The 13,154-nt window shown below is 45.1% G+C and overlaps 2 protein-coding genes and 1 long non-coding RNA gene across 4 annotated transcripts; 1 reads left to right on the forward strand and 2 right to left on the reverse strand.

Moving 5' to 3' along the window:
• On the reverse strand, positions 1–5,404 carry LOC100828773. Of its 2 annotated transcripts, none has more exons than XM_010229461.3 (3): positions 5,009–5,404; positions 601–2,284; positions 1–496 (listed from the first exon to the last, which is right to left on the reverse strand). In XM_010229461.3, exons 1-3 carry the CDS (start codon positions 5,318–5,320, stop codon positions 246–248), a joined length of 2,247 nt encoding a protein of 748 aa, XP_010227763.1. In that variant the 5' UTR covers positions 5,321–5,404; the 3' UTR covers positions 1–245. The 2 variants fall into 2 exon arrangements, with proteins under 2 accessions (XP_010227763.1, XP_010227762.1); XM_010229460.3 differs by having other exon boundaries at positions 601–2,287.
• Positions 5,405–6,827: 1,423 nt separating this feature from the next.
• Positions 6,828–9,080, forward strand: LOC100832514 (UDP-glycosyltransferase 89B1). Its single transcript, XM_003560766.4, has one exon. The coding sequence runs from the start codon at positions 7,255–7,257 to the stop codon at positions 8,734–8,736; it is 1,482 nt and encodes a 493-aa protein (XP_003560814.1). The 5' UTR covers positions 6,828–7,254; the 3' UTR covers positions 8,737–9,080.
• Positions 9,081–9,783: 703 nt separating this feature from the next.
• Positions 9,784–11,996, reverse strand: LOC104581586. Its single transcript, XR_729610.3, has 2 exons — positions 11,430–11,996; positions 9,784–10,444 (listed from the first exon to the last, which is right to left on the reverse strand). It is a non-coding gene; the product is annotated as an uncharacterized LOC104581586 (long non-coding RNA).
• Positions 11,997–13,154: the final 1,158 nt, after the last annotated feature.

Consider the following 13,154-nt stretch of genomic DNA (forward strand, 5'->3'; position numbering starts at 1 on the left):
TGGCATGTGAAACCAATTCCGTGCTCCAGTTGTCCAACCATGCATCATACAAAATTACAAACCAACAAAATGTTGTTTCAAGTACTATGTTAGTTGCCATGGGTTAGGTAGGCCTAGCCAATAAATACTACATTGTAACATGCTATGAAAATGTACAAGTACAACATGTGTCCTATTTGAGCTATGCTATGTTCATCTTGACTACAACTGAAGACAGTTACTGACTAATATGTATGAACTCTAGTCTAGCAGGGGTCACCAGTTTGATCCATCTGCCTGCCAGACAGCACTGAACTGATGACTTGTTTTACAAAATCACACAGGCACTCTCTGCAAGTATTTGTTATCGCTGACAGTTTGAGAGGTTCGGTTCTGCAGCTGTCCTTGCAAGCTGGTTTAGGGAGTGCAAGTGCTAGTGATGGCGAATGTTCCAATCCGCATGAAGCTAAGACAGTATGTGTTGCTGCTCGAGCAACTTCCTTGAATCTGTCAGAACCTGTATCACAAGCAAGTTTTTACATATAACGAATGTGTAAAAATAGAAGGAAGATTGGTTGCTGAACGGAGAATCAGAAGCTAAATTGAAAGCAAAAAAAATACCATGTGTTTTGTCTATCTTGAGTAGCTTCAACTCACGCATGGCCATAGACGAAATTTCAGCTTTTGCAATTTTACAGCTTGTCCTGGACTTTTTGGATCCTTGACCATCACATGTCTCGAAACAATGTTTTCTCTTTGACCCATGACAGTCTGGTCCAGAACCTTTCCTTGCTTGAACGGTTGCTCCAGCAATACCAATTTCATTGGATGTTGTTGCATCACAAACAGCTGAAGTTCCCTCAGGCTTTACCATCGTACTAGATTGGCTCCCAGCGTTCGATGCAAATTGTAGCGCCGAGGTAACCGTAGATCGAGCAGACGATAGACTATTGTTTGCAAGTGGATGCAGTAACGTTTGATCAATGTGTTGGCTGTGGCTTGATGAGGCAACTTTAACACCGCATGAAGCCTCTGACATCTGATCAACATGTTCACTGTGGCTTGATGAGGCAACTCTATCATTTGGACCTTCCAGATTTACCATTCTGTCCCTGGAAGAACCCATCCTTTCATGAGCTAATACATGGTAACTCACAGGCAATTTGCAGTTTCCTTCATTGTCCTTCTTGGGCAGCGTATTATCCTTTTTTGAACCACGGCCATATTTCACAGTGTTCCTCTGAGCTACCTCATTAGACAGGGTCTGGTTCATCTGTCCTAAGATTGTATCAATTGGGCAGCATGAACTTGATCTATTTCCCATGGAGAATCGAGGAGTGCAGTCCGGGGAGGAAGGCTTGTTACATTTCTTCCTTTCACCAGCAGATTTTGCCATTTCCAGCATTTTCCATGCCTTACGCACATGGCTGGTCTCCTTAGGTGAAATTTTGTTAGCATGCTCAGACATGGTAGTGGTTTCCCCGATGGAGTGCTGATGCTCATTTACAGAAGAAGTAGCAACCATGGATGTTGCACACCGCTTATTGTCACTCACAGCAGAAATGGTTCCGGTACCATTTTCCCTTCTATTGTTGTGTAGATGTGTGGCAAACCCCACAGAACCTGCACGGAGTGCAGGCCAGTTTTCACGCAATGCCATTATGCGGTTGCTAAGGTTGCGAGAATTTGGCAATGTTCTAGCTTTCTCAACTCTAAAGCGAGCAAGGCTATGGAACGTGCGACCACTGGTTCGCTCTTGAGGAGTTTCATGACAATAAGATTCATCTGAAGAAGTACTCGGTCGGAAATCATCAGCCTTTCTATCAAGCCTGGTGCTCCGCACATTACTCCTGCACACTCGGTTTGTTGCATAATCCTCATCCACAATATCATAAATGGAAGGAACTGAATCAACTAAGAAATGCCCACTGCTCGACGCATTTGCCCTGCGCACTGAACTCAGAGAGTACGCCTCATCAACAGTATAAAAAATAGTAGGGTCTGCAACTGGCTCAGCACTCGGAACTTCAGTGGTGATTTCAAATTCGCCCTGATCACTAGACCCGGCATCATCGATCTCACACCTTGAATGCTCCTCCTTGGATGTCGCACAGTCCTTGCAGAACCAGTCTCCCTCCGGCACAGTGGTCCCGAGTCCAACACAATATGTGTGCGCAGCTGCATCGCACAGCTCACAGAGCAGCAACAGCTCCTCATCCCTGGAGCAGTTACACATGCTGCAGCTGCTGTTCACGTAGGGATCAGTGTTCACAAGGCTACTCTCGTTGCCTCGAGGATGGTATACCTGCTGAACCAACACAGCACGTCAGTCCTGCCAAGAATTCACAGGGTCCTAAAAAGGGAACAGAATATAGCAGCTTAATAACATGTTTTTGTATCCTCCTTTTGGGCAATCTGTTCTTAGTTCTTTAACCTACAGTTAAATACTTAAGTGAATATTTTGGCCTCATTGCAATGTTCTGCTAATTCGATCATATGTTGTGGTGCCTTTCTAGATTAATCTATTCTTTGCTATATCAACTTTCAAGCAGCATGTAATCCCAATATCAAGATATTATTCTCATACGCTCGGATTCTTGTGACCAGCAAACTTGGTCACCGCATAATGTTCTTGCACTGAAGCATACCCTTTTCATGACAGGTCTGAAACCGCCTATCAGATCGCTTCTATGTTCAAGAAAATAATTATCTTCTACTCCCTCCATCCAACAAAGGATGTCTCAACTTTGACCAAATTTGAATGCATCTATACACTAAGTCATGTCTAGATACATCCAAATTTTAACAAACTTGAGACATCTTTTGTTGGACAGAGGGAGTACATCATTTCCTTATACATGCATCATTTTTTTCATAGTAATGATTTGGTGTCTGAAACCCCATAAGTCCTCCATGTCTGGGATGCAGATTATATATAGGAGCAATCTGATAATATGCATTTTTTGGGGGTTCACGACTCCTGTTAATTGTAACATATATTTTGATTATGATCATTTTCGTTGTATGAAAACTCAAGGGCAGAGATGAAGAGTATGAGTTTCCGTGGGAGTTGGGACTGCTCTCTGATGTATAATTCAAGTTTGAGCCTCAGTTCATAGCTAAAAGCCTAAAACTGAAGCACTGTTCATTTGTAAAGCAGTTGAATCATTGGCTCTTATTTGCTGCACTATTGAACTAATACATCTCTATTTTTCTGGTGTGCATTGCGTATCAGCATATGGACATAGATAATTGTGAGTAAATATACAATGTTCTTATTTGATTCCTTATGGTCATCTGCAATAAGAACTTGACTAGCTCACAGTCTGCATGAAAACATAAAAGGTCTTCACTAGCTTAGTTCAGTGATTGGTTAATATCAGAGCTCACTTCTCAGTTCAGTACTTCAACTAGTCTAGTGTTTAGCTGACTTCTCAACATTACAGGTGACAAGATTTACTCCGCATCCAAACGCTAGTTTACAACCTAAAAACGATTGCCTGCAACCACTAGTTTCTCCTGTAATTAGTTTACAGGTGTGTATGATTACATGCCTCACAAACGGGGCCAAAGGGTTGTGGTTGTTGTTCAACTGCTAGACGGTGGAATCCAGTAGTCGGATACATGATATATTAAGCTTTGGGTGATGTGGCTTGAAAAAAAAAATCCCTGATTCCTAGTCCTGAAATTTCTGTAAATCCTCTTTTTTTTTCAGGACAAGGCAGACGCTCTGCCGTACAAAATCGCATGCTATTGAGCCTAAAATTGTACTCTCTCTCTCTGGTTCCCTTGGGTGTCGTTTTGGGCACGGTCAGTCTCCACAAAATAATTTTGACCGCTGATTTCTACTACTCCCTCCGATCCATATTAATTGTCTCAAATTTGCCCAAATATGGATGTATCTATGCCTAAAAAGCGTCTAGATACATGTAATATTTCGACAATTAATATGGATCGGAGGGAGTATAACATACTAATATATCTGTTTTACTATATCTGTCATCATCTCACAATGTGCACAGACCAGGCTGCTATTGTCGAGACTAACTGTGCTGTTGTTGTGGCCGCCGTTAATTCTCCTCACAAGGACCGTTCTGTGTTGTGTGGAATTATTGAGGATATCAAGTCAAACTGTTTGACCCTGGAATTGAAGTCCGCAAGATCAACAGATCGAATAAAGGTGTGGCGCATAGTTTTAGCTAGTTGGTGTCGTAGTGAGGTGTCTAATGGCGTTTTGCATGACTCTGTGCCTTCCTGCGTGATGGGCCAGGTTATGAGCGATTGTGACCTAACTTGGTTATTTATTAATATACACAACCCACGTTAAAAAAAAGAACTAAATCCATTTAGTACAAAAACACCTTTAAAAACATACGAAAACCAGTTAACAATTTCAGAAAGCAATTAAATAAGGTACAAAGTGAAAAGATTGCAAGAACCATGCTCTTGATTCCTTCCACAAATAAACTCAGTATACTGAAACTGAGTTTCCCATGGTCAGAGACATACACAGTGAAATTGAGCAAGTATTTATAAAATCCAACAAACATTATATATTGTGGAAGATATTAGTAGTGAAAGTTTTGAAATTTTGATTTTCCTATGAAACTGCGTAATTTTAACAAGACTGTATTGCAATTTTTACTACTCCATATACTCCCTCCGTCCACAAATAAGTGCACTTCTAGATTTTTTCCTTAACTCAAATATATTAAAGTTTGACCAACTTTATTTGAAAATGTAGCGACACTTATGACACTAAACTAGTATCATTAGACCCGTGTCGAAATGTAGTTTCATAATATACCGATTTGATGTTGTATGTGTTGCTACTCTTTTCAACGAAGTTGGTCAAATCTAAAAAGTTTGACTTAAGAGTTAGGACAAAACCTAGAAGAACATTTATTTGTGGACGGAGGGAGTACATACATAGAGTGAGGTGGGCATGGCGATGGTTGGATAGGCTTAGAGTATAACAAGAGACAGACAATAGTTAACTGAGTGAATACAATGATTCCGATTTGGTTACCTGGTTGCGCTCGGCGACGGTGACGAGGCGCTCGGAGGGGAAGCGGCCGGGGACGGGCGGGCGGCGGATTGTGCGGAAGCGAGCCTTGCAGAAGGGGCAGCGCGACTCGACCCGCGCCCAGGCCATGATGCAGACGAAGCAGAAGTGATGGGCGCAGCAATCGAGCTCGCCCCGGATCGCCCGCCGCGAGTCCGTGAGGCAGATGCCGCACAGCACGCCCTCCGCCGCCTCGGCCTCGTCGTCGTCCATCATGGCCTTGCCCTTGGACGTCGTCGACGGGAGGGCGCAGCCGTCGCCGGCGGAGGAGGACATGTGGCGGTCAGGACGACGGGACGGGAGGCACGAGGCACACCGCGTTGGGTTCCGATCGAATCGGATGGGGTTCTGGTCGGAGCCCTCTTTGCTTGCGACTCGTATTTGGGCATGGGACTTAACGGGCTGCTATCTGGCCCCAGTTGGCCTTCTTGTCCCACAACGCTACTATGTTTGGAATCCTTCCGTTTTCATATTAGTTGTCTACGTGGTCTTAATTTAAAGACAAAATAAGTTAAAGATATAAAATACTTCTACGTAAATAATATAAAAATCTTATTTTTAAAGTTTGTTAAAATGTCTGCCTCTAAAATTTATAGTTAGAAAAATGATAGTCCATTTGAATTGCACTTTGAAAGTTTGTAAAAAAGAGTTCCATCCTATAAATTTTAGAAGTTTGTTAAAAAATTTGGGGACCCATCCCAAGAATTTGAATGTTTGTTAAAAAAATATAAAATATTTGGAAATTCAAAAGTTTGTCAACATTCTCTAAAATCTTAACCACAAATTTAAAACTTCACCCCTAAATTTTAGCCTTTTCTTTTTAAAACAATCAAAAGAGAGAAAAGAGGAAAACCTTGAGAAGGGTAGACGCATTCAGCTAATATGGCCCGGGAAACAATCAATCGCTATTTTATTAAAGAAAATTGATGGATAGCTTTTCTTGGACTGGACGGTTGGGAATCGACCGATCACATCGCGACGCTAATTTGGTGATGCCATGATAAAAATCCTAGTCGTTTTTGGTAATTTTCACACGATTTGGTTCTTTTATTGGCATCGACACATAAAAAGGAGTCCGCGCTTAGAAAGCACAATAAAAACTAAAGTCCGTTTTAAACCTTGAACTTGTAGACCCGTTGGAAATCGAACCTCCACCTCCTGATCTCTGAAATCAGCATATCGTGATCTTACTGTTCCAGCTCATTAGTGACCTTAAGAACGTGTACAAATATGAATTTCCTACATGGACATGATCAAGCTTGCGATCGTTGACTAGTTATTGTCAATGAAGACTATTTGAAACCCTGCATTTGTAGAGCCGATCAAAATCGACCTCCACCGCCTAATCACTGAAATCAACACCATTGCCGTACTGTTCTCAGACATTAGAGACCTTTAGAACGTACATGAATAGTGATTGCCGGCAGGGCCATGGTAAAGTCTGGATCCTTGACTAAACTATTGCCAGGTGAATTTTATGTGATTGAAAATTACGAGATTGCCACTTTCTTTTGACTGCTTAGACTTCTGATTAGTTTAATTAGGCATGCATACTTATAAATTTATAATCCAGTTGCAACCTAAATCGCTTAGGTTAAATAATGGAGCCTTTCACAGCAGCATGGCAAAATGAATTAGCGTCAGCTACCGTTAATAGTTTGAATGTGGCCACGTCAGCAATCCGAGACTGCAAACCTCCTTACGAGCAATATTGATCGGCAATAGCAAGATCAGCATGCTGATTTCAGGAATTAAGGAATGAAGGTTCAATTTCAACCAACTGTACACATGTAACATTTAAAATATTTTTTGACACGTACATTTAAAATAAACTTTACTTAAAAAACAACTTCATGCCGTAACTGAATTTGTGCTCAGGATTTTAAGCGCCCCTACGTCACTGATGGTAAGGTACGGTGCTCCAACAGTTAGCAACCCCCGTTCTCTATTTGGATGCCTGACTGGTGGTCCCATTCACCCGAGACGGTCAAGGGCTCAAGGCTCCGTCTCCTCTTTGTCCCTCGTTGCCATCGACGGCATCCGCATCGACACCGCGGCACAGAACGGTGGTGAGGACGCGACAGACTCCTAGTTGAAAAAACAAAACACAGCTGCGCTGACGCACCCGCTGTCTTCATCTTCGCATCGCGATTCCCTACCACTGCCACTCTGCCAGTTCCCTTCCCCCGCACTTCCACAGGCTAGTCACCATGACGACGGCCTGCACCACCGACAGCCCCGTTGCCGCTCCGGCGCCCCACGTCCTGGTCGTACCGTACCCGGCGCAGGGCCACACGATTCCCATCCTCGACCTCGCCGGCCTCCTCGCGGCCCGGGGCCTCCGCCTCACCGTCGTCGCCACGCCCGCCACCGCCCCGCTCCTGGGCCCCCTCCTCGCCGCGCACCCGGGCGTCGCCGTCCGCGCCCTCACTCTCCCGTTCCCCTCCCACCCGGCCTTCCCCGCCGGCGTCGAGAGCGCCAAGGGCTGCCCGCCCGCGCTCTTCGGCGCGCTCATCGTCGCCTTCGCGGGGCTCCGAGCCCCGCTCGGCTCCTGGGTCCGCGCCCGCTCGGGCACCCCGGACCGCGTCGTCGCCATACTCTCCGACTTCTTCTGCGGGTGGACGCAGCCGCTCGCCGCCGAGCTCGGCGTCCCGCGCATCACGTTCTCGTCCTCCGCCGTGTACGCCACCGCCGTGCTTCACTCCCTGCTGCGCCGCCTGCCCACGCGCGAGGACGAGAGCGACGACGAGTGCCCGGTCGCCTTCCCGGATCTCCCGGGCGCCCCGGCTTACCCGTGGCGGCAGCTCTCGGCGCTGTACAGGACGTACGAGGAAGGCGACGAGGTCGCCGAGGGGGTCAGGAGCAACTTCCTCTGGAACCTGGATTCCTCAGCGTTCGTGTCGAACACGTTCCAGCATCTGGAAGGGCGGTACCTGGAGGCGCCTCTCGCGGACCTGGGCTTCACGCGCGTGCGCGCGGTCGGCCCGCTGGCGCCGGAGGCCCACGACGCGGCGAGCAGCCGCGGCGGGGAGACGGCCCTGTCGGCGGCCCACCTCTGCACCTGGCTCGACAAGTTTGAGGACGGGTCCGTCGTGTACATCAGCTTCGGGAGCATGGCGGTGCTGCAGCCGGCGCACGCGGCGGCGCTGGCCGCCGCGCTGGAGCGGACGCGCGCGGCGTTCGTGTGGGCGGTCGGGACAGCGGCGACGCTCCCGGAGGGGTTCGAGGAGCGCCACCATGCGGCGGCAGCGGGCGGCAGGGGCATGGTGATCCGCGGGTGGGCGCCGCAGGTGGCGGCGCTGCGGCACCGGGCCGTGGGGTGGTTCGTGACGCACTGCGGGTGGAACTCCGTGCTGGAGGCGGCGGCGGCCGGCGTGCGCATCCTGGCGTGGCCGATGGCGGCGGACCAGTTCGTGAACGCGCGCTTGCTCGTGGACGAGCTGCGGGCGGCGTTGCCGGTCTGCTGGGGTGGCCTTGACACTGCGCCTAGCGTGGACGAGCTGGTGCGCGTGCTCGAATCGACTGTGGCCGGGAAGGGGAAGGAGTGGGGCGATCTGACAGCGCGGGCGAAGGAGCTGGCAGAGGAAGCGGCGGCGGCTGTGCGGGAAGGCGGCAGCTCGTGGCGGGAGGTGGAGGATCTGGCCCGGGAGCTTCGCGAGCTCGGTGAGGGACTCCATACTCCAGTAGGTTAAAGCCGGCAAAGCCGCGTTGAACATCGGTCAGACGGCGGCGGTGGGTTAAAAGCTTGGGACTTTGGCAATAAACAGTGGAAATGATTTACACCGTAACACGGATGCCAAGTTTTCGGTTTTATTTGAACATATGCGTGATTCAGGAGCAAATTTCGTAAGCTCCATTGCTACCTGTCGAATTAACAAAAACTTTACCCAAATCTCCACCTCTACCTTGGTCTTTGCAGTTTTCTATTACTGTTTTTTTTAGCGGGGAGTTTTGTATTACTGTGCCTTATTAGATTACTAGTAAAATGCCCGTGCGCTGCTATGGAATATAAAAAATAGTCGAGCACTATTTTGTACTGCTTTTGTTCATGCTTTGCTACTGAATCTTGACATTGTCTTAAAGTATGTCATTCAGATCATTCACATCATCTCAAATGTGATATTTTGACCACCATTTTGTTTAAATATACATTGATTTAAACAAACAGCAAGACATTATAAAGTTATATTTCAGGAAAGATTTAATATTGTCAAGTTGAAGTTGTCAATGTTTGTAACTGATAGTGAAAAATAAAAGGTTTGACGAACACTGATTTTGAAAGGTCAAGTACTTTGGAATGAGGTAGTATAAAATAAGCTGAGATATGACATGAAACATGATGAGATATTTCGGATAACTGCTAGCTTCAATTTGGTGAGTGCTGAAAGACTATAGGTTAACGATTGAGGGAATAAGGAATCCAGTCTCCTTCAAAAATTCAAAGTATATCTTTCAGCACACAAAGTTCGTATTGGTTTTCCAAATAGTTCACAGGAGATATAATTTTTTTAAATGGATAGACTCCCAACACAAGCTCATATTAGTTTGAGAACAGAATTCCAATTCATCAACCAGATGCCACAATACCAACCCTCGGTGCAGATCCAATTCAACACCTTGAGTCTTCCAGATGGCGAAGAAAAAAATAGAAGCAAACTCTGTTTAGCCATCGGATCACAATACCTGCAAGCCAAGTTATCCATCTCTCTATTTAAGAGAGGATTTGCAACCCATATCAATCAATCCATGGAACAATCAAAGTTATTTTAGTCTGCTTTGTTACCATAGTTAGTAGTAGAAGCTATCCCGGTACTTATATACCAGTTACATAACAAAAAAAACTACCACTTGATAAAAGATACAGAAAATGATTTATGCTTCTTGCTTACTCTAAAAGTGCAACTGTTTTATCTAAGGTGCTTATCTCTGCAAACTGCAATGACAGACTGAAGGTCTGTTCCCCCTAGTCTCTGATCTGCACCCCCCCGTGGTTCAACGAGCACCTCCTTGACCCAACAGCTGTAACATGACCAAGACATGAGTTCTCCTCTGGCCTCTACAGACAGCCATGGTTGATTTCTAGTTAATAAGTAATTGTTTCACTGAAGTGGATTAAAGCAAAAAACTTGCACAAAGCAAATCAATCTTACAAATGACAAAAAAAGTAACATTAATGTTGTACAGTCCATATCCTTATATCTCTTCGACATGTCTTCAAAAACCAAACTAAAATTGAGATGAATCAGTCAAATGCAGACACTCCTTTTACATTTACCACAACTTTCCTTTGAAAATCTTCTGATAATATTCAAGTCTGGTGCTACGGGCGCAAAGCAAAGACCTTCTTTTCCTTTCGCAGAAGGTTGCCTTGGAGGCAGAGACATTTTTGTCAAAGGTCTTCTATCATGAAATACATCAGAGTAGTTATCATGTTAGGGTTGTCCACCAATTAGAACCAACAATGAAAAAAATACTATTGTAACCCTGCTAATATCGCAAAAGGGAGTTAGTCCATGATTTTATTCATGAAACCATAAATTTGCAAAAATAGTAAACAAAGAACCAACAGCTATCAGAATTGTAACACCACTAACAAGAGATTTCTGAAATTGAACACCGCTCCTAGTTAAGAAAGATCCTATTGACAGAACAAACTTGGTTATACTGACTTTGGTAAGAAGAAAAATCTAACAACTTCTAAATATTATTCCTCATCCAATTGGATAGACTGAGACTGAGCCCACCAAATTAATCTTGGCACACAAGAATTAATCACATGTAGCATCTGATCTGAACTGAAGAAAGGCAGACACCACCAGATTTCTAAAAGAAAGAAAGATCCCATGCTTTTGAGCTACTATACTCTTGACAGTTTATCAGTAGTACTAATTACTTAATTAACTCCAGATTGACCAAGTTGATGGCTGGCTTTAGGTTGTACTGACAAGTACTCTGACACCTATGGCCTATCTCCTAATCTATTGAACAATATGACAAGTTTGGCATTTGTAATGTCAGTTTTTATTGTGTATGTGTGCCTCGGTACATCAAAACAGCAGCCATTGATTGATTAGGTAAAATAAGCAAATTATTTTGCATCAGTTGAGCCAGCCATTGAGGGAGTTGCAGAGAGTACATATGCTAGAATGGACCTATTAGTTACACCTCAATGAGCACATACAATGAATGATATGGTGATTTTTCTTCAAACCAATTCAGCAAAACACCCGGCCATATGCCAAATGAGCAGATACAATGAATGAGATTGTTGAGATTAGAAACCAATTTATTGGGACATACCCTCTGCAATTCCTAAGATTAGCAGCAAGGTACGCATTTTGGGAACATTAGGGCAGCCAAGCAAAGGCGGAGGCGGCGAACTCACTTGCGCCGGTGGTGGAGGCGAGCCAGCTCCGTGGCTGCGTCGTCTTCCGAGTGTCCATCGGGCGAGAGGCAGGGAGCCCGAGCCTGCTCCGTCCGCACCCACCGCAAGACAACTCGCCGGCGCCGTCGACCTCCTTCTTCCCTCCCCGCTTGCTACTCCTTGTTGGCCGGCGCCCGGAGAATCTGGCCCGCGAGCGTTGCCTTCTACAGATGAGCGAGGAGGGAGGCGCGGTAAGGGGAGGTTAGCCCTCGAACTCCTTTCTCCTCCTCTCCGCTCGCTGCTCCTCCTTGGTGGTGCGCGCGGCGCGCAACTCGGCCTCGTCCTCGCGCCCCCCGGCCTCGCGCCAGTACGAGGAGGCGGCGGATCGGGGCGGGCCGTGTGCGAGGAGGAGGCGGATCTAGGCGGGTGTGTGCGAGGAGCAGGAGGAGGAGGCGGCGCTGGCAGAGAGAGATCGGGGCGGTGGTGGTGCGAGCAGAGGAGGATGTATCGGGCGTGGCAGGTCGGGCATCTTCTTGGTTTTTTTTCTGGTTGGTTTTTTTTCGTGCGTCTGCGGGAGGGACAGGGACGACGTATCATGGACTAACATAACTGTGAATTGTCGTGAATTGCCGTGGTATCTTTATGAAGTGATTTTCTCACTCGGTGGACATCGAAGGGATGTCTAGTAATACAACATTTTCATCATATAAAAAAGTTGCAAACAAATTGATATATTTTATAAAGATATAATTATGTTGTGAACGAACGATCTCGTAAAATTTAGTACAATATCATATCTGTTTGAGTTCAACAAAAAATGGACAAATCCGGTTTCTTTAAATAAATTTGTTAAAGTTGACACACTTGAGAAGTATCATTTTTATACACAACCCATTCTTTGAGAAAAAGAGAATGACTTTTTATAGATCCAATAATGTATTTCGTTAAATCTGCAACTGAAACTCGATATGGGGAACAAAATGTCTTCTTATTTGATGATTCTTTTTTTTTGCTTACCACGTGTGTTGCTTGGTACCCTCGTTCCCAAAACTAGATGATGCTCCACATGTTGTTGCGAAATTTTTTAATCAACATAAAAAGTATTTAAATTTGAAAACATATACTCCCTCCGTCCAACAAAGCATGTCTCAACTTTGACCAAATTTGAATGCATTTATACACTAAGTTATGTCTAGATTTATTCAAATTTTGACAAACTTAAGACATCTTTTCTTGGACGGAGTGAGTAATAAAATTGTATATTCTTCACTTAGTGAGAATAGCTCGATGGAAGTAACATGCATGTATGTGCAAAAGTATGAGTTTTCCACTAAACAAGTGTGAACAAATTAATTATGTGATGATTTGACATGCTTGCATGTTTAGAGAAATCAAATAGTGGGTTGCTTCTGCTTAGATATAAAAGATCGACACACTCGATAATTATGGATGAAGGGAAAAGAACATTGCGCAGCCAAATGTTCGCCATGGCAACTAAATGTGCTACCGCATGAAGCATACTGCAGGGCCAACCCATTAGCGCGAGACTCGGACAACAGTTGGAGCCGAATTAGCGCGCAAACAATTCGATATATACTATACTTATTACTCCGTCCGTCACATAATTCTTGTCTCAATTTTGCCTAAAAATTGATATATTTATTCCTAAAAAGCATCTAGATACATGTAATATTTTGACAAGAATTATGCAACGGAGGGAGTACCTCGTTGGATTTATGGATTTAT

Source organism: Brachypodium distachyon, chromosome 1 (genome assembly GCF_000005505.3).
Source record: "Brachypodium distachyon strain Bd21 chromosome 1, Brachypodium_distachyon_v3.0, whole genome shotgun sequence".
In the NCBI taxonomy this organism is placed as follows: domain Eukaryota; kingdom Viridiplantae; phylum Streptophyta; class Magnoliopsida; order Poales; family Poaceae; genus Brachypodium; species Brachypodium distachyon.